The 22,310-nt window shown below is 36.2% G+C and overlaps 4 protein-coding genes across 6 annotated transcripts; 3 read left to right on the forward strand and 1 right to left on the reverse strand.

Annotated features, from left to right (window-relative positions):
- The first annotated feature begins 1,806 nt into the window (after positions 1-1,806).
- Rl (Mitogen-activated protein kinase rl) lies at positions 1,807-4,356 on the forward strand. The gene is made up of 8 exons (XM_076377185.1): positions 1,807-1,931; positions 2,783-2,909; positions 2,982-3,092; positions 3,166-3,417; positions 3,504-3,671; positions 3,749-3,937; positions 4,010-4,142; positions 4,217-4,356. The coding sequence occupies exons 1-7, from the start codon at positions 1,807-1,809 to the stop codon at positions 4,133-4,135; spliced, it is 1,098 nt and encodes a 365-aa protein (XP_076233300.1). The 3' UTR covers positions 4,136-4,142; positions 4,217-4,356.
- A 4,489-nt stretch (positions 4,357-8,845) lies between these two features.
- Positions 8,846-13,145, reverse strand: LOC143178478 (uncharacterized). Of its 3 annotated transcripts, XM_076377183.1 has the most exons (9): positions 12,980-13,145; positions 12,138-12,313; positions 11,740-11,906; positions 11,505-11,656; positions 11,028-11,420; positions 10,556-10,953; positions 10,332-10,496; positions 9,980-10,251; positions 9,770-9,911 (listed from the first exon to the last, which is right to left on the reverse strand). In XM_076377183.1, the coding sequence occupies exons 2-9, from the start codon at positions 12,258-12,260 to the stop codon at positions 9,770-9,772; spliced, it is 1,812 nt and encodes a 603-aa protein (XP_076233298.1). In that variant the 5' UTR covers positions 12,261-12,313; positions 12,980-13,145. The 3 variants fall into 3 exon arrangements, with proteins under 3 accessions (XP_076233299.1, XP_076233298.1, XP_076233297.1); XM_076377184.1 differs by lacking the exon at positions 12,980-13,145 and having other exon boundaries at positions 8,846-9,911; positions 10,332-10,481; positions 12,138-12,370; XM_076377182.1 differs by lacking the exon at positions 12,980-13,145 and having other exon boundaries at positions 12,138-12,370.
- Positions 12,921-18,740, forward strand: LOC143178481 (solute carrier family 23 member 1). Its single transcript, XM_076377186.1, has 13 exons — positions 12,921-13,401; positions 14,403-14,537; positions 14,902-15,059; positions 15,830-16,035; positions 16,124-16,250; positions 16,316-16,436; positions 16,518-16,773; positions 16,884-17,012; positions 17,096-17,254; positions 17,322-17,401; positions 17,474-17,615; positions 17,681-17,816; positions 17,885-18,740. The coding sequence occupies exons 1-13, from the start codon at positions 13,369-13,371 to the stop codon at positions 17,955-17,957; spliced, it is 1,755 nt and encodes a 584-aa protein (XP_076233301.1). The 5' UTR covers positions 12,921-13,368; the 3' UTR covers positions 17,958-18,740.
- Positions 18,705-22,176, forward strand: LOC143178477 (sphingomyelin phosphodiesterase 4). Its single transcript, XM_076377181.1, has 13 exons — positions 18,705-19,160; positions 19,233-19,335; positions 19,416-19,647; positions 19,713-19,932; positions 19,995-20,107; positions 20,176-20,334; positions 20,392-20,563; positions 20,634-20,819; positions 20,880-21,098; positions 21,165-21,257; positions 21,315-21,491; positions 21,557-21,786; positions 21,865-22,176. Exons 1-13 carry the CDS (start codon positions 18,822-18,824, stop codon positions 22,001-22,003), a joined length of 2,382 nt encoding a protein of 793 aa, XP_076233296.1. The 5' UTR covers positions 18,705-18,821; the 3' UTR covers positions 22,004-22,176.
- The last annotated feature ends 134 nt before the right edge of the window (positions 22,177-22,310 follow it).

A 22,310-nucleotide genomic window follows, 5' to 3' on the forward strand; every position in this document is an offset into this window, starting at 1 on the left:
TACCCTGTAATTGCTTCAGTAATTCCTACTTGCGAAGGTGGAAATAGATAGGTGGCGCCATCTACCGGTGAAAGTCGGAACTAAAATAAGAAATTTTATTTTTAGTTCCACCTCTTCACCGCTAGATGGCGCCACATGTCAATTCCGAAAATGCTCCCCACGAAAATGGGAATTCACAAGTGGCGCCATCTAGCGGCTCAGGGCCGAACTAAAAATATCATTTCTTATTTTAGTTCCGACTTTCACCGCTAGATGGCGCCACATGTCAATTCCGAAAATGCTCCCCACGAAAATGGGAATTCACAAGTGGCGCCATCTAGCGGCTCAGGGCCGAACTAAAAATAGCATTTCTTATTTTAGTTCCGACTTTCACCGCTAGATGGCGCCACATGTCAATTCCGAAAATGCTCCCCACGAAAATGGGAATTCACAAGTGGCGCCATCTAGCGGCTCAGGGCCGAACTAAAAATATCATTTCTTATTTTAGTTCCGACTTTCACCGCTAGATGGCGCCACATGCCAATTCCGAAAATGCTCCCCACGAAAATGGGAATTCACAAGTGGCGCCATCTAGCGGCTCAGGGCCGAACTAAAAATAGCATTTCTTATTTTAGTTCCGACTTTCACCGCTAGATGGCGCCACATGCCAATTCCGAAAATGCTCCCCACGAAAATGGGAATTCACAAGTGGCGCCATCTAGCGGCTCAGGGCCGAACTAAAAATAGCATTTCTTATTTTAGTTCCGACTTTCACCGCTAGATGGCGCCACATGTCAATTCCGAAAATGCTCCCCATGAAAATGGGAATTCACAAGTGGCGCCATCTAGCGGCTCAGGGCCGAACTAAAAATAGCATTTCTTATTTTAGTTCCGACTTTCACCGCTAGATGGCGCCACATGTCAATTCCGAAAATGCTCCCCACGAAAATGGGAATTGACAAGTGGCGCCATCTAGCGGCTCAGGGCCGAACTAAAAATATCATTTCTTATTTTAGTTCCGACTTTCACCGCTAGATGGCGCCACTTGTTAATTCTCATTTCCGCGAGGAGCACTTTTGGAAATTTTTCGGAATTGACAAGTGGCGCCATCTAGCGGCGAGGTCCCTGAACTAAAATAAAATTTCTTGTTTTAGTTCTGAGTTTTGCTGATAGATGGCGCCACCTGTCAATTACCATTTTCGCAAGGATCACTTTTGGAAATTTTTCGGAATTGACAAGTGGCACCATCTAGCGGTGAAGAGGTGGAACTAAAAATATTGTTTCCTATTTTAGTTCCGACTTTCACCACTAGATGGAGCCACTTGTCAAATCCCATTTTCGCGAGTAGAAGAAATAAAAAAAAATAATTGTGGTTTTGTTAAGCTCACGTTTTGCTGGGTGTTTGTCTCGAGGGAGCATGTGTAGCTTAGTGTGGAGCAGAGTGGAGTAGTTTCAGGAGTAGTGTAGAGTAGAATAGAGTAGTCTGCAATAGTGTGGAATAGTGTTAGGAGTAGTGCGGAGTAGCGTGGAGTAACGTGTAGTAGTGTGGTGTGGAGAGGAGTTGAGAGGAGGGGTATGATGTTTTCAAAGTAGTATTAGGATAACTGTTTCAAATGGAAGCTATAGAAACCTTTAACACAGATTACCATTGGCGTTGTTGGTCCATGTTCATGCGTTGTTGGTCCAATAACCGTGGCCAGAATATCACTATGCGAGTAGACTAAAAATGTACCCACTAGTCTCTCTTATTCCTGCCTAGTTCGTGGCGAATCGGCTAAGAAGCAAGGCTCGTCTTGACTTCGCCGGAGCCGCAAAATAGTTGTCAAAATGGCGGGCGAAGGTTCAGCAAGTGTGAATCCGAATTGCGAGGTCGTTCGCGGACAAACGTTCGAGGTTGGCCCGCGATACACGAATTTATCGTACATGGGGGAAGGTGCCTATGGGATGGTCGTGTAAGTAATTTCGAGTCAATTACCCTTGCTACTGCCCATAGCTTTCGACCACGTATCGACTGCCTGACAGGCCGAAAGATAAACAATCAAAAATTTAGTTGCCAGGCGGTTTCTGTCCTCTTCACCTGAATTCTGATCCCATAATGTGTGCCTTTGAGTTTTACTCATGTCCTGGCACCGTATGCAGCCGTTATTAAGTACTACTCATCGTTATGTGTCGTCGCCTTTTGGCGCCAGTTTTGAACACGATTGTCACACCCTTTCGAACCCCCGTCTACTTGCGTGCAGCGTCACGACTTCCTTCTTTACTGTCACTTATCTTTTGCTTATCATTCTTATCGCCGTACCGTTTCACAAGATCGCGATTGGCTTCTAGGAATGTTTTATAACTGATTTCGTTAAGCAGAATTGATGGATCTCTTTTTTGCAGGAAATAGTCGATCTGGAATAATTTAACGAAGTTAGGTTGGTTTTGAGAGTAGAACAATGAACATAGGGCTTCCTTTTTAATATGTCGTTTAGATAATGGATCTAACTTCATTCCATGAGAGTTATACTTACGGATTCTAATTCTTTTTTCTATATTTAAAAAGTACTTTTTATGATTTCAATGGGACAGGCAGTATGGTTGAGGATACTCTAAATTGAATTTACTGAGAAGATTCTGTGATATTGGAGACCACTTCCTGTATTGTGGGTACAGATTAGGGGACATGAATATCATGCTATGAATATTTCATTGTTGGTCAATGATGCTCCAATTTATTTTGGAGTTCCTATAAACTTATTTCTTGTATATGAAAGATCATAAAATAATTTTTTATATCTCTTGACACTTTTTTTCCTCACAGATCTGCTTATGATAATGTAACAAAAACAAAGGTAGCTATTAAAAAAATATCACCCTTTGAGCATCAAACATATAGCCAGAGAACCCTAAGGGAAATAAAAATTCTAACCAGGTTTAAGCATGAAAATGTGAGTGTTTTTTTTATGACTCATGAGACTGGTTGGTTATTGGGCCATATTGACTTTTTGCTTCTTTTATAGATAATAGATATAAGGGATATATTAAGGGCACCTACCATAGAACAAATGAAAGATGTATATATTGTTCAATGTCTAATGGAAACTGATCTCTATAAACTTCTTAAGACACAGGTTGGCATAGTAATACTTTGCATAGAAACTTTTATGAATTACAGCACATCTAAATTTAATCTTTTAATTTCAGGCTATTAGTAATGATCATATATGCTATTTTCTTTATCAAATACTGAGAGGATTAAAATACATTCATTCTGCGAATGTGTTGCACAGAGATTTGAAACCTAGCAACTTGCTCTTGAATACCACATGTGACCTTAAAATTTGTGATTTTGGTTTAGCCAGAGTTGCTGATCCGGAGCATAATCATGCTGGCTTCCTAACTGAATATGTGGCAACAAGATGGTACAGAGCTCCAGAAATAATGCTCAATTCAAAGGTAAACAATAATTTAGATTTCAAGATTCAACTTAGCAATAATATAATATAACAGAGCACACTGCATTTGATTACTCCTTTTCACAGGGTTACACTAAGTCAATAGATATTTGGTCAGTTGGTTGCATTCTTGCAGAAATGCTTTCAAGACGAGCAATATTTCCTGGCAAGCATTATTTAGACCAACTGAATCATATACTAGGAATTCTTGGATCACCATCTCCCGAGGATCTTGAATGCATTATAAACGAAAAAGTATAGAGTATTTCTTTGTATCATCAATACTATAGTATCTGTAGACTCAACTTACTGATTTATATTCTCTACCGCAGGCACGAAATTATTTACAATCGTTACCATACAAGCCAAAGGTTCCATGGACGAGTCTCTTTCCAGACGCTGATCCACGAGCTTTGGATCTTTTAGATAAAATGTTAACGTTCAATCCTAACAAACGGATCGTCGTGGAAGACGCACTAGCGCATCCTTACCTGGAACAATACTACGATCCTGCTGATGAAGTATGAACACATTTGCTAAATCTTAACGTTGTACAAACTTAAAGAATTACGTACACGTGCAAATTATTTTAGCCTGTCGCAGAAGAGCCATTTAAATTTGACATGGAGCTGGACGATCTTCCAAAGGAAGTACTAAAGCAATACATCTTTGAGGAAACTCTTCTATTCCAAAAGAATCATCAGGAAAACGCTATGTAGTCTATTGGTACATATATTCTGATTAATTCGAACCATATTACGAAACAGTGGAATATTCAGTTTCCATTGATAACGTTTCAGCTGCAACAAGTGTGCAAGGCGACCAAAAAGGAGGTGGAGGCGTGGCGTCAGAGTAACAGAAGTGTACTTCTTTTACAGTTGTCTATGTTCTACGAAAGCAAGAAATACAAAACGTTTTAAGAACTCATTAACGGAAAAGAAGAGAAAGAAGTGTTAGTCAAATGATTGACATCCGAGTTTTGAAAAGGGAGAAACGGTGAACGAGGTAAAAAAGAAAAAAAAAAAGAAAGAAAAAACCACGGTGTCCGTGCACACACTTGTACATTCGCATGTCTCTACTACCGTTCAAAACGAAATACAGTGTTTTTTCTTTTCCTTTTTGTTATAATTGAATGCATAATATTAATTTGTACAATAACTTTTATTTATCCCGTATTAATATAGGTAACGCTAGTTGACGATTTTTTAATTGTTAATCACCATCATTATATACATTGTCTGTGATTTAATTGCTGAGTGAGTGACGTGGTCGGGTGTAATGTGCGAGAGAGAATTATATATGTATATGTATTCTGAAGTCCACGTAACACGGCGACCGATACGAAACGAACGTGCGAAAGAGGAGAACGCTCGAGAAACTGTGTTACTGCGAAACCGAATCGCCATTGAAAGTCACCCAAGTATTTCGCCCGATAGTTTCCTTAATGTTATTGTAATTTCAGTGTCATCATTCTTCTTATGATAGTGTACCTCGCAGAAATTCTTTTCTGCCTCTTTATTGCAGACTTAGCTTGTAGAAGGAGAGACATAGAGAGAGAGAGAGAAAAAGAGAGCGTGAGCGACAGAGCAAAAGAGATGGCATGAGGATGCGAATGAATGAGAGAGAGTGCATGCACGCGAGAAAGAGCGAATGAGGCGCATAAAAACGCGTTTATTCATAGTTAATTGCATTCGATGCAGCTTCCAGTTCTTCTGAGCAATTTAATTGCGTCTTGTTTCACGATCTACTGGTATTATATACGTATATATATATATATTACATACCGATATACTGCCATTCTTGTGCGATGCGCGCATGGTGTTTGTTTGGACGTATTTGTATCTCCGTGTATTTTCTATTTTTTACATTTCTGATCCTTTTTTCTACATAGCTAGACTCTATCACTTTTATTTTGCATTTCTTCCATTAAGGATTTCACGGATTCAACCTTTCCCATCAGTTTGAATAATCAGTACACTTTTAGCGTTCCTTTTCGTACGTTCACTAAACGATCAGCATTCTTCTCGCTTAGAAACCATTTTCAAACACTCACCATGTGAATTAAGATGTACGTAAAAAACATTCTCGTTTTGATTCGTGTTTCTTCGCTCTAAGTATACGTGTTAATATTCTCTTGAATAATTCTTGTTTGATATTCAATATACGCTCTTCATTAAACGTGCACTGAATTTTTGCGGTGGTGCAAAGACACAATCCTTAATCCGATTGTGATAAGGGACACTGACAATTTAAATAATATTGTTAAATGTACCTAAGAGAGCAATTAATACGATTTCACTTTCTTCTCTTTGATTTACGACTAGTTTGCAGTATAATTTTTGTACTGGAAAGCACGATAAATGCTTGTTAATAATGACAATCGGATGACGAGGATACGGCTACGAGAACGAAAATTCTATTCTTGTCTCCGGAATCAAATTCTCGATGTATTGTGCGCAAAAAGCAATTTCTGGATATGTCAGGTGAAAATAGGGGTTGAAATAATAGGATCTTGTTAGCAGCGAGAACAGAGAGTAAAAGAGAATGCGTACAAAATGATAGAGCATAAAAGGAGCGTCAAAAAAAGGGAAAAAATTCAGTGTGAAATACTTTGCCTCCCCCAAAATATCAGATCTCACATTCTTCGATACACCCAATAAAATGTTTCTCGATAAACACATCGATTAGTGTATGATATTTATATTTCAATCGAGACGTCATAGTTTTCTGGAGATCACGACAGAGACTCAAGAGGAACATTTTCAAGAGAAGGAAGAAGAGAATACATTTTATTTTGCCTACGCAAGTGTCCTCTTCGATATCGTTACACTTATTTTGCGTTACAGAGCCCTTGAGGGATATCGAATTATCGATTCAGCCTTGTCGCTGTTTATGACTGGAGCTCTCAAAAGTTTTAATAGATAATTTAATAATATTTTTTAAGTTTTCCTCTTTTAAATTAAGTGCTTAAGTTTCGTAATTTTTTCAGAAAAGAGTAAGTGGAAAACGTACATGAATTCCAGGATCTGACACGTGTCTTTTTATACACACTTCGTGTCCTTGTGATTATAACTGTACCGTTGACGTCACCTGGATTTTTAGACGGTGACTTCACTCATAGAAATTAGTAATCGACCGATTACGTGGATAAACACTTTGCGAATAATATTCGGCAATAGCAGTCAAAGAGGACACTTGCACGACGAAATAATGTATGCCATCTCATTCGATTCTTCATGTGAAATGCCTCAATAACACACGTTTGCTTGAAGATACTGAAAATTTATTGAGATTACGATCTTTGATTTTGTATTTAAAAACTATAGAATGGAATTTAAGTGTTTCTGCTGTAGTATTGAGATTATGTGTATAGTTGATTTATTTAAGAGTGTCACAAATCAATCAAATTTTCAATATCTTCACGCATATCAAACACGAATCCGCTTACAATGGAATACAGGAAGAAAGTATCTAAAACTCAGCGTGTAAGAACTGTGAGAAGCACGGGTTACAATTCTTGTTAATAATCTTTATACTATATTTTCCTCCAATTAAGATATAGTCGTGCAATACACTTTGAAAAGGGAGATATCGATTTCTATCAATGATACGGGTAAATGTAATAAGGGCTGACAGAATCTGCAATCACAATCGATATAAAAGTAAAAAGAACTGGAGTTTGGTTCACTAACATTATCATTTTATTTATACAGGAAGCAATAATTTGAATCTTGCAAAATTTACTAGAGGGAATTCTTTCTTCCTTGTATCCTTTCGATTTCGTCTTGGTAACTATTTCGTGAGAGCTTATAATAATCTCGAATTATCTATGATAAAAATTGTTTTTCGACAAGTGAATAATATTTAAAATATTTGAATCTTTTTGTGTGTCAAGTGGCTATGTGTCAGACTTTCGTGAAAATATATGCATTCTATATATGTATTTGAAACGTTAATCTAAAAGCCTCGAATTTTTAACGAAGTGAACTAGCACTACGAAATGTTTGTCGAATAATTTTTCACAGCGGAGAAATTATTGCGAACCGATCGGCTGACTCACGATATCGGTGTTCCAAATTGCCTTTCACGCTGGAACGGGGCTACCATAATAATATATAAACTTAAAAGTAGCATTGAAATGGACTCATGATATTAAGAATCGTATTCAATTTGCCAGTTCTCAGATTTGTCATGTAACACTGATCAACATAAGAGTAGTTCAACAAACACAAATCTTTATTTTTCCATAGATTTAAGTGATGTGAAAGCATTATCAGAATGTTATTAAAATATTTAAAAAAAAATGTAATGTCATTGAACTGAAACTGTTTGTTCTTTTTTAAGCGTCAAATATAAATATGAGTTATAATAAAATTTCTCCATATCTTGGTCTTTAATTAACATTCTTCTACATTCTTCACTTGGAAAATAGATTATGGTCAAAGAATCACATTGGAACACCATTATCGCGAAGAAAATAGCACATGCGAGAAATGATAGATTATAGTATTTAATAACATACGTTGATAGAAATATTATCAATATCATCAGGCCTAATATACTTAACGTTACGTGTATTTGTTGTTGTTGCCGATTCATATCTTATATATATATATATATCCGAATATTGAAAGAATATTTCGTCTATGAATTTTCAATGTTATACGTCATTTATGATAAAACAAAAAGAACAAAAAAAAATAAAGGGAGCGAGAAAAGGCAAATGGTAAAACACGTTTAACAATCGATGCGTTACAAAGCAAAGAAAAGTGATGATGCATTAATGGTTTTTATGTAAAACAGATGAAAGATTCTCGATACCTTGCACGATTGCCTTTTAGCAAACGAGATTGATATTTCTGATTCTGAAATAAAAAGAATATTAGTTAGCGAATAAAGTAAACTTATAATTAATAATGCATATAAAGATATAGATACAGAAATAGAGAGTTGAATCACAATTAAAGAACGTAGATAATAGGTAATTTTAACTAAAGCACATGTATCATATACAGATGTTTGATCGCTCAATGGTATCAAAAATATCGTATCTCGTTTGTTAATGCATTAAATTTTCTCGTGCCTCCAGCTGCATTCATAAAATTCAATACTGTTATTTTTGAATTGACACATTATACTAATCATTTTTATGCACTTTCAAGTAAAACGCAATAGTAAAGATTTTTTGTTATAAGTAATGAATAATAGGGGAATAAATTAAAATAACATTGTATATTTCTATGAATGCGGCTAAAGAATAATATTCTGATAATCCACTGTGTTCTTCGGCGAAAAAGATCCTTTTTTTAAATTACTTCAACCATTTCTCCGAATAATTGTTATTCGTGTAAAATGATGAATATATATTATACATATATATATATAAGTATTAAAATCATAATTATCAATTACTGTATTTTAAATGACTATTCCAAGTATTATTGTGCTAATATAAAAGCGGCTTTATTGGTCAATTATTCGGAATCGATGTCACAATTATTCTTATCCCTATTTTCTCAATTTAAATAGAGCGTCGATAAAAATGTTTTCTCAGAAAAAATTTCAGTTTTTTAATTAAAGTCGAAAGGTCAGTAAACTACTCTTATTCGACACATCTTTCTTTTTAAGATACATTTCTAAGAAATCACAGATCTCGAAACATTTCACTTGCAAAATATATAAAGAAAATATATATTCTAAATGCTTTGTACGTATGGTATAAATCACGTACAAGTTTATTTTTATTTACAATTGTATTGAGTATTTTAGAGCTCTTGTTTGCCTTGATAGGTTTCTCCATTGAAAACTTTCAAAAGAAATGTACAATTCAAAATTATTATATTGTTTTACTGTATAATTACTTAAATATTCGTTTGCATAATTTCTCGCATTCTTTTATTAATAATTAAGTATCTGAAAATATTCCTTTACCTGGCCGAAGCGTCTATTCCAATAATGAATTCTTGTCGCACAAACGAATATTTAAAAATAATCTTTTTTTTTTATATTCAATACTCTAATAAGAATTCGATTTTTCTTATCATCTGTACCAAATATTTATATACATTCCAGGAAGCACTCATTACCCGCTGGCTAATATTTCGGATTACTTTTAAAGCAGAAAGATGATACTTAGTCTGTAAAAATGATGAACATTATTAGCATTTGAAATGCACATCTAATATTGAGATGCCTGTTATGAAAATTAAATAAAGTGTTAGTTCGGTGTAATGAGCGCACATTTTACATTTTTATACACCCAATTATAAAACTTCTGCACCACACTGTTCTCTTCACTAAAATATACCATTGGATTTTACATTTCTATACGATTTATATTAACTAATTAACAATTATTCTGTTTCACTTCCCTCCGTATATTTATCATTTTTCACTTCTATCCTTAAAGGAGAGCGCCCTCTTGTGTGGTTGCCAATACGAGAACGAAGATCACCTCCTTTCAAAGTACTCCTCAAATCTCGAACTCTCGGTTGCCTTTAAAACATACCATGATATAAAACGCTATCCATACAAAAAGATTATGAATTCATTTAAATTATTACCTGTCTTTGTCAGAATTATCAGTAACTTCGCTTTTTACATTGTTCAGTCTGGCCCATACTGTGGAAGCAAGGCGAGGTTTATGTTGAACTACTTTTATAACGCTGCCTTTAGGTCCTTGAACTTCCTTCGCTGGTCTATCCTTATCCTCGTCGCTGTAATCTTCATCCTCTTCCTCTTCCTCTTCTTCCTGTACTTCTTCCTCAGATCCCTGCCATTCACCTTCCTCTTTTTCCTGACTCTCATCTTCCTCTACAATCTCTCCATCTTCCTCCTACACGATGAAAAATGTATTTGTGCTTGTTTCATAATTTATAAATAAATGAAAACAAGTTTCAGTGAATCAATAAGTACCTCTGAATCATTGAGTTTCAACGAATTTGGCTTCGTCGCATTCGTGTTCGTTACGACTACTTGGATCGGATCACGGAACTGTGTTCCTTTCCTAGATTTGCCGAGTCTTGATCGCAGATCGTTGCTTCTACTTAAACTAGGTATCATCGTCTGAAAATAAATGGACTATGTCTAAATAAGTTCCTTCTATAAATAAAACTTCTGCTGTTCGATAGTTAACTAACTTGCTGCCGAAGTTTCGCGCGTCGTTTGTGTATCTTTTCCTCCTCGTCGTCTGCATGCATTCGCATTCTCAACACTTTACTCTTTTTGCACCATTCATCCTCACTATCGCTGCTCGAATTACTCCGCTCGTTTGCAACGAGTACTGGCTCCTTTGGAGGATTCCTTATACCCAATCTTTCTTTCACGCTACGACCCTGATCTTTAGGATCGTTTTTCACGCTAAACTCGTCTTCCATAGCGTCGTTGAGACCCCAACTTTCAGATAACGCTCCCCATGGATTTTTCATGCGTCTTTTATCTTTGATATCTTCTTGCATATCTTCTTTGAATCTCCTTTTAGTCTGTTTGATTTGTTTGTACATTCGTTTTCGAGACTCGGTTAAAATACCTTTAATACCTACAGGCGAAGATATTCATTTAGATTACTTAATTTTAAAAAAGGAGAATATATTTTTTAGTGTACAACATTACCTCCAAAATTGGGGTTCCCGTATTTTTTGTAATATTCGCTCATTTTTTCTGCGTTTGGTTGTTTCTTGTCAGCCCTAGTAGCAAATCTAAGAAATATTGCTTTAGATTTAGGATAATCTATACCTTTCCTCCACATACCAGGAGGTAATGGACAATTAATATCTTTGATGCTTATGAAGTCTCCTTGTGATGTATCTTTTTCTATGTTTGTACTTTCATTGTCATCCTCCATGTCTATGGTACATTCTTCAGTGGCTATATTGTTTTCTTCATCAGGATTATCCTCATGCAACTTTGTACTTTTATGACTTGATTTCTCCAATCCAACAATTCTTTTTGACAGCCCTATCATTGCTCTAGCTGCAGACAAATTGTCTAACCAAACCACATTGCCTATAATACATTACATATTACTATATTGGAGTATAGTTGAAGATTACAAAGAAAAAAGCTTCAAAATTTATAAATTATTCTCACATGAGACATCATTAATCCATTCAATGGATGCTGGAGCATAGTCCTCAAAATACTTGAAGACATCTTTAGTGCTCATTTCCTCTGTTCCTCTCATATGTATTACATTCAATCTGATATTTTTTGTATTTTCACTGTCTTCTACAATACCCATACTAAAAATTAAGACAACTTATGCTATACCATGGTTATCAAATTACACATTGTCCACCAAGCTAATATATATTAGAAAGTTCACCTAGAATACAGATCTTGTTCTGGATTTGACAAATTATTCTTTATCTTGTCTGTCAATCCAAAACGCTTAGCTCTTTCTTCCATTTTCAATTTCTCTTCTTTGCTAAATATGTCTATGCCAGTCGTAAATGTACCACCACGATTCTCATACCGGCTATCTACCTGTATCTATCCTCAGAAAACAAATATCTTGTGTTAAATATTATTTCTATAATAACGAGCACATTTGGTTCAAGATTGCTCTTTCATTGGAATTCATTTCGCTAAAATAGAGACCTAAGCAGCTTTGCATATAGCATTGCAAAATTCAGAGAGGAGAGGTTAAAAGAAAAAATTGTATACAGTTCCAAATGTGACTGAAATACGAAAACGAAAATGATTTTTATATTCTCCTTTTACCTCTGCTCCTTGCACACCGTGCGAGTTGAACGTTTTCACGTTCGTTTCACTAGAATCAACAGCTTTACTGTCATCCTCAAATGAATCCATTTCCACGTCCATGGGCTCCAGCGATTCATCCATTTTTCTCAAATATTGTTTTATGCTTCCTTACAGTTCAATGAGAAACGGCAGAACTAACAAAGCACCAATAATCTGTGTTACTATTTACGATATACAATGAAGAAATAACGCGAGAGGTTATGGTACACAGCTTTGACTATATAAATATCGAGGTTACATGAAGCCATACGCCAGCGCCGCCAGCGGAGTTTGTAGACAATTTGAATTGTTGATACAGCTGTTTGCGCAAATTTTTAAATTAAGTTAAAAATGAATATTCCCTCTTTTTCTAGTTTTAGAGTTTGTGAATAATATGTCTAATTTAAAACATTCTAGAACCTACACACTGAACTCAGAAATTGAAGAAGTGAAGATTTTAGAACTTTGAATGTTTAAAAGCCTTATCAAACATCTATAAATTCCAAAAGATTGTATCCACAATAGCTGCGTAATAGGGCCAGAGCCCTATTCAATATTTTCGTTTCAAATCTCTAAACTATAGATAATATTATTTTTATCAATCAAGCATCATATACGTGAGGAATACCTTGGCACTTGATAGACACGTGCGCTCATAAAAGATTTAATTTTATAATCTACTCTCCCCCAATCGCACAGTGAATTGCAATTCGATGAGCTATAACAAACACTATCCCTACTGTTACCAACCAATAGCTTTCCTCAAGTGTTCTACAATTTTTAATCAATAATGATAAAAATATAGCAAAAAAATTCATTACAGTAAACTGAGGGCAGACAAACTATCACTCTTCATCATCGCCAATTCACTTGCTTTAATTACGACTGCTACTGTTCCTTGGATACTGCGTCGTTGACAAAATCGAAGTAGCACCGAGCGAATCGCTCACTTCTAACTGGGCATTTGGCGATAAATTAAGGAGCGATCGTGTCTATTAACACAGTTTGCCGCAAACAACGGTTTAAAGTGGATGCTCGATCAGCTCGTAGCGCAGAGGCAACTTCCGCGAGAATATTCTGCGGTTTCCGGAGAATCCTCTGAGATTTTTAATGTCGTTCGAGAGAAGATCTTCTTCGAACCCTTTGAACTGAGGAGGAAAAAAAGTGGCCCCTTCTTTGAGTGAAAAAATAGTAAAAGTGCAGCTGCAGAATGCCTGAGAACGGGATACAGATGACAGAGCTGGTAAGTAATTGAGAAGATTCCTGATGGGACCGTAATAGAACAGACGATAATTTATTAATTTATTAACTCACTAATTTACTCTTTCACTAACTTATCACATTGGCATCAAAAAATCTGGCGAACCCTGTACTATAATATCCTATGAAAAATAATTTAGTGAAGTTGTTACATATTGAAAAATAGTATAATCCCTAATCCTTCCCCAAAAATGAAGGAATCTTAAGCTTTGAAGAAAGGCTTGGAGAACATTGACGCGTCAGGGAGTAAACATGACCATAAACTTCAATGTTCACGATCTTGAGAAGGACAGCGTTGATGTTATATGTATATGTATTTAGATCATAGCCGGAACATTAGGAGAAGGAGAATTGACTATACTGTGCACATGATAAATCTACAGTAATTAAATACACGTAGCTGTGAGATACGTTCTATTCCATCGACACTAGGCGATAGATCCCGCGATGATAACAAGCTTCATGTAAATTGCACGCTTTGCACCTCAATCTTTCGTCGCAAAAAGGAAGAAAAATTGACACCGTGATTTATAGATAATCGTAACGAATGAATACCTCAAACGATCTAAGAACCAATAAATTTTCCACTGATCGAGGAACACAGTGAAAGGGGATGACTCATGCACACAAAAAAATTGATTTAGATTGTCTGGCGAGGCTCCTTTAATTATGTTTCTTAATATCGCAGCGTAATTTCAGCATAACGAGCTAGGTGATACAATTATCTCTCCTACATAATTGCGTAACCAGGTTTCTTATTATAATAACAAATACTGTCGTGCTAGGATACTAAACTCCTTTTTCCTTCTTTCCACGCCTACCCATTCGAGTTCCACTGGCTCAAATTGTAGTCGATTTTTCTTTAAACAATTATCATGGTTGAGATACTTAAAATTGAAGTACTTTATTAAGAGTAGCGAAAGCTGGAGGTACTAAATTTCTTCGTATATAAGATGAAATGACAAAGTGCATTTTCTTGTCTAGGACCAGGAAGATGCGACGTTCACGTTACCAAGTTCTAAAGAAAATGGTAACATTACCAAGAAGAGGAACACCGATCTCACCTATGGCATCGATGATGTTCCGCCATGGTATCTGTGCTTATTCATGGCCCTTCAGGTACTTCAAATTTGTTTTTTGTATCGTGGAATATTACTTTATAGAGACTGATACACCAAGCGATTGTTTGTAGTTTCTGGAAAGATATCTATAATCCAGCAAGTACCTCATTTTATCTAAGAGCTTCCCAAGGGAATTAGAAATATGCGCTAACAGAATAAACATATTCATGAGAATGCACGTGGTTTAAGAGATTCCCATCGTTTACCTTGATAAGATACGCGATTATGTTTTCCTAAGACTCACGAGCAATCGAGATTACTGTAATCATTCGGCGGTTAATCCTTTCATAGCTTCTTTACTGTCGTCATTCGTCGAATTATCTTCTATTAAAAAAGCTACGAAATGGCACGTTTGTTTTCAGCATTATTTGACCATGATTGGAGCCATCGTCTCGATTCCTTTCATCCTGACGCCAGCTTTGTGTATGGCAGAAGACGATCCAGCGAGGAGTTACATAATTTCTACCATGATATTCGTCACAGGACTTGTAACCTTGGTCCAAACTATTATAGGATGCAGGTATTGGAGCGATAAAACTGCGAGACCAGAAAATTGTTCTAATGCAACGTATTTTGTGGTCACTTGTATCGATAAATCAACCTTTTTGCGCCAGTTTCCTCTGGTTTTCGAGACCTGTTTAACTCGTTGCGATGGAATCGCTGGGAATCGTTTTAGCTCATTAAATTGATACTCAACGTTTAGTAGACATTGGTTTAATTGTGCTCCAGCTGTTATGAAAGCGCCAGATGCAATAACGAAATGCTGTAATACATTTAATTATATGGAAATATTTGCTGAAGATGAAATCGTATCTTTTAATTAATCTGATATAAACGTCTGCAGCGAAAGCCTCTGTCTGAAACAGACAGGTAAATCATAGATCGAAAATCTGACTCGTGAGGCGCTTGTTAATCATCGAGATCTAAAAAATAATTGGTGTAGTATTATCTGCAATAAATTACCGAGCTATCAGCGACTCTAAAAATAAATCACTTTTACGAAGAAGACTACAACAGTGCTTTCTCGACACATATAATCACCGTATCTGCATTCCATTCTAACGCTAACTTTTACAATTTTATTACCATATAAGGTCACACTCTCGTTTAGCAAGATTTATGATTATCGATTTCTGGTAGCTTCTACGAAAAGATATCCATACGATTTCATTTCAAATTTTACGACTGGAAATGAATAGAAGCAGTATTTTCTGCAATTTATGGTCTAGTTAAATGCAATCCTGCAACTGAATCTTTAATATTCGCTTTCTGCTTTAATGTGTGCCTCAGATTGCCTCTGGTGCAGGGGGGTACCATCTCGTTTTTAGTCCCAACTCTGGCGATATTAAATTTGCCGCAATGGAAGTGTCCTCCACCTGAAATTCTGAATGAAATGTCTGCTGAGAATCGCACCGAACTCTGGCAAATCAGAATGAGGGAACTTTCTGGCGCTATCGCTGTCTCTGCATTGTTCCAAGTAGTCATAGGGTTCGGGGGTCTGTAACAACACTTTACTAACACTATTAGTAAAAATAGTGAACCTAAATCGACCGTGTATTAATGTACATACATTCTACCCTGCAGGTATCATTGGTTATTTATTAAAATTCATAACTCCACTGACGATCGTACCCACAGTCTCTCTAGTTGGATTGTCTCTCTTCGAGAACGCTGCTGACGCTGCATCGCAACACTGGGGCATCGCAGCAGGGTAAGTTCATATTTTCGAAATAAAAGAAGAAAAAATCAAGACAAAATATTTTATTATTTTCCTAGAACGATTCTAATGTTAACAATGTACTCTCAAATATTGGTCAACGTACCCTTTCCTATTCTAACGTATCGCAAGGGCCAAGGGATTCAAGTCACGTGGTTTGAACTGTTCAAACTGTTCCCAGTAAGAAATCTATCTACCCAGAATTTTGTTCTCTGTGTTCCTAATATCGAAACTAATAATTGATCTATCTTTTCTCCTCAGGTACTACTGACAATAATAGTCATGTGGATAATCTGCACGATCTTAACAGTGACTGATGTTCTGCCAGTTGGTCACCCAGCGAGGTCAGACAGCAAACTGAAAATTATCAACCAGTCCCCATGGTTCAGAGTACCTTACCCTGGCCAATGGGGTGTGCCAACAGTGACACTGTCGGGTGTACTTGGTATGCTAGCTGGAGTGTTGGCGTGTACAGTAGAATCTATCAGCTATTATCCCACCACGTCCAGGATGTGCGGTACGTGGTGCCAGAAACTCGTGACGATGCTCTTCAATATAATTAGAGAGCCTTGTTCCTGAATGTGATACGTAATTAGAGGGTGGTAATCAGCGTGATTGAATTTTTAGGCGCTCCCCCGCCTCCAGTTCACGCAATTAATCGAGGAATCGGTATGGAGGGTCTTGGTACCATGCTCGCTGGTCTTTGGGGCAGTGGGAATGGGACAAATACTTTTGGAGAGAATGTTGGAACTATAGGTGAGTGTTTTTTATGGTATTTTGATGTTCTTCTATTTTTAAAAAAGAGGAATCGAAGTTTGACTGCTCTTCTAAACTTACAGGCGTCACGAAGGTGGGCAGTCGCAGGGTCATCCAGTGGGCCTGTGGCCTAATGATTCTGCAGGGACTGATTAGTAAATTTGGAGCAGTTTTCATTATTATTCCGGAGCCAATAGTCGGAGGAATATTCTGCGTGATGTTCGGCATGATCTGTGCCTTTGGTATAATAAACACGATCATTTCCTTTTTCTTTTAATAATTAAAAAATACTGATGGTTTTCTTCTTAGGCCTCTCAGCATTGCAATATGTAGATTTAAATTCCGCGAGGAACCTCTATATCCTTGGATTCTCTGTCTTCTTCCCAATGGTGAGATCAGTCTTTTTACTTTCTTCTTTTTGTAATATAATCGTAAGACGACGTTTTCGGTATTTTCTTCAGGTTTTGTCGAAGTGGATGATTAAACATTCGGATGTGATCCAGACTGGAAATGAAATAGCAGACGGTGTAATCACTGTGTTACTTAGCACTACTATTCTAATTGGAGGTGTCGTGGGATGTTTGTTAGACAATATCATACCAGGTAAACACTATTTTGTAGTATTTTTTAACTTGTGCCAATAATAATATTTTTTATTAAAAATTAAGGTACCCCTGAAGAACGAGGTCTCATCGCTTGGGCGAATGAAATGGAATTAAATACTACAACAGATGAAAAAGAAGACCAAGGAGAATATGTGCCTAATACATTCGATTTTCCATTTGGAATGAATGTTTTGAGAAGGTAGCAAAATATTTAAAAATATTCTTTCCCACGTCATTGCCCCTTTTTACTGATTACCCTTTTTACAGATGGAAATGGACCTACTATGTACCATTTTTGCCGACATACAAGCCAGGAATTTATACTCGTAAGAAGCAATAAGCTATCTGTTTTTGCAATTGCTCGATGTTGTATTGCTAATCATTAGGTGATAACAAAATTTACAACGCAATTGTGTGAACGTTCAATGAATCATCATGCAAATGAAGTGGCGAAGTGTTAATTGAATACTCAGAACATTTTATTGGGAGTGTAAATAAATTTGATTTTATATAAAGAAGAGCTAAGTTAATTCCGAATTTTCTGGCGTGAAGAACATAATTAAAAATTTATATAATTGAACGAAGTAGGAATTTAGAGAATTTTGATTTGAAAATATAGGGACTTTTTACAGGATGGACGACATTGTGTTCGATTCGGTTACTCAAATAATCTGTGTGGCGCGAACTAGTTGCAGTTAACGAGTAAATGTTGTTTAAATGTTATTTCTAACAATTTGTGCAGAAACGAACAGACACAATAATGGCTGCATCCACAGACGTTGCTACGGTACTGCACATTGTTTTTGCTATTAAATAGAATGAATTTAAAAGACGTTAAGAGAACATAACCTCTACACCTAACCTCAAAACATTTTCACCGGCTTATTTAAAGTGCGGTGACGCAGTAACTCTTTGGTCAGATTAATATATTTTGCTCGTTATCTGAAAGCTGTATTATATTCTGCGAATCAATATATTAAATACCATATATGTTGCATTTTCCATTATCTCGTAATAATGTACATTAAGTGTATTTTGTATTGTAAATAAAATTGTAATGATGAAATATACGATTACTATATTTACATGTACAAATAACTAATAAACTATGTTTGTGCACACATGTAGAATGTCATTTTGTATCATAGTTTTATGTAACTTTATAAATTGACATTAGTAAACAGTGTCTACTTTACATAATATAATGTATTCATTTGACCATTTTTTGGATATGCATATGCAGATCAAACTGCAGAGGTATCTGAGCATGCCTCTGGTGCAACGATGCAAGGAAATAGCAATGTTGATAGATGAATCCAGCACAACAGAATTACAGCATGTGTTTCCTATACTGATTGATTCATTATTCGGGATAACAGACAACATTGGCTGGGGTTTACATTGCATCACCTTTAAGAAGCACCCACAGGAATATGAAACACTTTGTAACTTCCTTAATCCACAAGGACCAGTCTTTTCTCTGTGTTATAAGCTATTGCCAGATTGTTATTTAAAATATACTTTCCCAGTGTCATATTTGCCAGTAAGTAACTTTATATTAATGGTAATTCCCTATAATACAAAAGCTAATAATCATGATCATCTTTCTTTTCAGGTAAAAATCCGCTTAATGCTGGAGGAAGGTGTGATACCACCATTTTATCTAGATAAAATTAGGGAAGATCAAGGTACACGTGCTGTATCTGCCCTAACAATGAGTATCCTTTTTTCTTATTTCAGTTTTACAGGAGAATATTTTCAGAAAAATTTCTATGATCTGTCCTTAACATTTGTACATATCCCTTTGAATATTATATCTTCCACTTTGCATATCACTTAACAAATCCGTGGTTGCAAGTGCAGCAACAAGAAAATGTTTGGGTCAACTGGGAAACTGTCTATGTCCAATTAGCACACTGTTATTTATATCATTTTTTACCTAGAGATAATTCGCCTGTTTTGCCAATAATTGGCCCATATATTCGAAAAACGCCTCAACGAAAATTGATGCAGTCGCCAGAATCGAAAAGGTATATTATCACGAAGAAAGTTGCGCTGGTCGAGAATTCCACGATTAGTTAAAAATTTCATTCAGCCATTATTACAGACTACAAACGCCGCGACTACTGAGAACGTCGATACTATCACCAGGATCACCTAATTCTACAACTGTGCCTCAGCAACAATGTTTGCCGCAAGTGTGGAGAAGCGAAACCGTAGTTCAAGTCTTTCTTGATTTTTGGCTAGAGTATACAGAAGAATTTGCGTTAAATTCGCGTCTGAATACATCGTACTCCGCTTCTGTCCCGCGTCGAGTAAGTTTGTCATTAAAAATTCTATAAAAGATGCAGATCTTTACATATGATTTCAATTATAGCATAGTATTCATTCTGGAGAACACATACGTCTTGTACGAGCGTTTATAAAAACTTTGCATGAATTTGCAAACAGCGCAACTGGCGATAAAAGCGCAATGGACGAGCTCAAACGGTATGCAAAATTATTAACTAAAAAAATTGCTGAAATGAAAAAGGTATTACTAATGCATTTATTTACAGGATAATTTTGCCTTCTGTTCAAGGCAAAATCTACACATTTCTCCGAAAAGCAATACATCACTGGCCCTTAGACAGTTCGTTTAGATTAATTCTTGAAGCATGGTTAAGCTTTATTCAACCATGGAGATATTTTCCTGGTATATCATATACCAAAGAAGGGTAAGTATAAAATCCAAGAAATGTAAGAACAAAATTTGAGACTCCATTTTTTTGCAGAAAGTTAGAGGAAGAAGAGAGAGGAAAAATACACGACGCGTACAGATGGATACCTTTTATTGCAAACAATCTGTTAGCGTATACAGCGATATTTCAACAGCTACTTCCACGTTTTATGAGGACAGATCTTGTTGCACCGAAAAATGCATTAATGCTGTTCAGAGTTACCAAAGTATGTGAATAACATTATTAAAATATTTGAGAAGCTTGAGAAAATACATTACCGAGTTTGCGTTTTGCAGGTCTTCGCGCAACCTTACTTAGCAAAAATAATATGCGACATAGAAAGTCAGATGGACGATGTCGGCTTCAGTAGAAGTCGAGTATCTACAAATCAGTGGACCTCAACTGTACGACAGCAGATTTTGGAGCTCGAAGGACCGACTTATCAATATGTTCCTATGTTCTCGACAGCCGTTATCTCACAGGTAATGGAAGCCCTTAATTTTCAGTAGAAGTAGAGAATTAATTTGAGGTTTCAACTCCAGGTCGTGTGTCTGTTAGGCATAATCAAGCAAGCGCATCTAACGGCGACTAGTTTGATCGATGCATTAGAAAAGAAGAGAAAGAACAGAAGACTGTTATTAACAATATGGGAATTCTTTAATGGCGAAGACTACTCTACAGACGATATTAGTATAGAAGAACGACGTCGAGTTCCTATATACCTAGCAAATGCACAGCAACAATTAATTGAAATCTTTGAGGTAAGCATTCTCTCAGCATACTTCATTTTCATGTGAAATATTGCTACATCTGTGTAATATTTTCAGATTAAAGTAGAAGACATTCCTCAAGTAGCTATAGAAGCCGACCAAGAATATCATGAAAGTATTCTATCAACATCTTTTCGTCATGAATCACAGGTAAAAAATCAATGAACAATGTCTACTAACAGAAGGTCTGATATATCAATTTTTTAGTTGGACTCGAGCTTAGATACGAGTAAACCAGGTGTGTTTGTACCAATTCAAAAAGACAGGCAAACGTGTCAATACATTGAATACATGGGCGATCCAGAATTACAGCCAGTGAGAACAAACGAATGCGCTTTCATTGTTAGGAATTTGTATAAACTTTCTAGCTATATAAATTTGAAGGTAAATATTCAGATGAAATATTTATTTGAACCACGAATGAAGTCTAACTACTATATTCGAAGCAGTACCGACACGAGATAAGCAACCTGTATCATCGACGCGGCTTCGTCGGCAGCGTTTGCCGACAGATACTTCAACCACCGACGAAAATTGTGAAATTGCCAAAAAGAACGCCTCATGGGTTTTCCAGTGGATACGAGGAACGTATCCCTCCACGACTGAGTCTGCGGCCATTAGCTAATTATAGCCTTCTCCTAACTATAAGTCTAGGAATATTTATTGCCTGGCTTACAAAGTACGAGACAAACTTTAATCGGTGTTAAGATTATTTTGGTGATCAAGGCGATGTTACATAATATTCATTCCTTTACAGCTACGGCATTTTCTCGTTTCTTGGGCTTGCTTTTTGTGTGTGGTTTGTATATATAATAGTACGCGCGACGCTAGAACCATGGACACGATCGAGCAGGAATACATTTAGGGCCAGCACAACGGCGTTCTCCACGAATTGAACAAATTATACAATTGTTATGTTATTTAAGATCTGACAAGTACTGTTGTACAATATTCCATGTTACGCGGAAAGTCAATTTGTATGTAAAGTGCAGTTTTTGAAATGTTTAAACCAAGGTGGTTGTAATAAATTTAATATAAATTTAATATAAATATGATACTACTTTGCTGATACAAATGAGTCATTATTTTTTATACCGCCCTTCCAAAAATGAATCTAAACTCGTAATAAATTTTTCAAGTTCCTAATGGAAGGAAGAATATCCTTAAATTGAAATTCTATGCTGATCAATAAAAAGCATTCAT

The sequence above is a fragment of the Calliopsis andreniformis genome, chromosome 4 (assembly GCF_051401765.1).
Source record: "Calliopsis andreniformis isolate RMS-2024a chromosome 4, iyCalAndr_principal, whole genome shotgun sequence".
In the NCBI taxonomy this organism is placed as follows: domain Eukaryota; kingdom Metazoa; phylum Arthropoda; class Insecta; order Hymenoptera; family Andrenidae; genus Calliopsis; species Calliopsis andreniformis.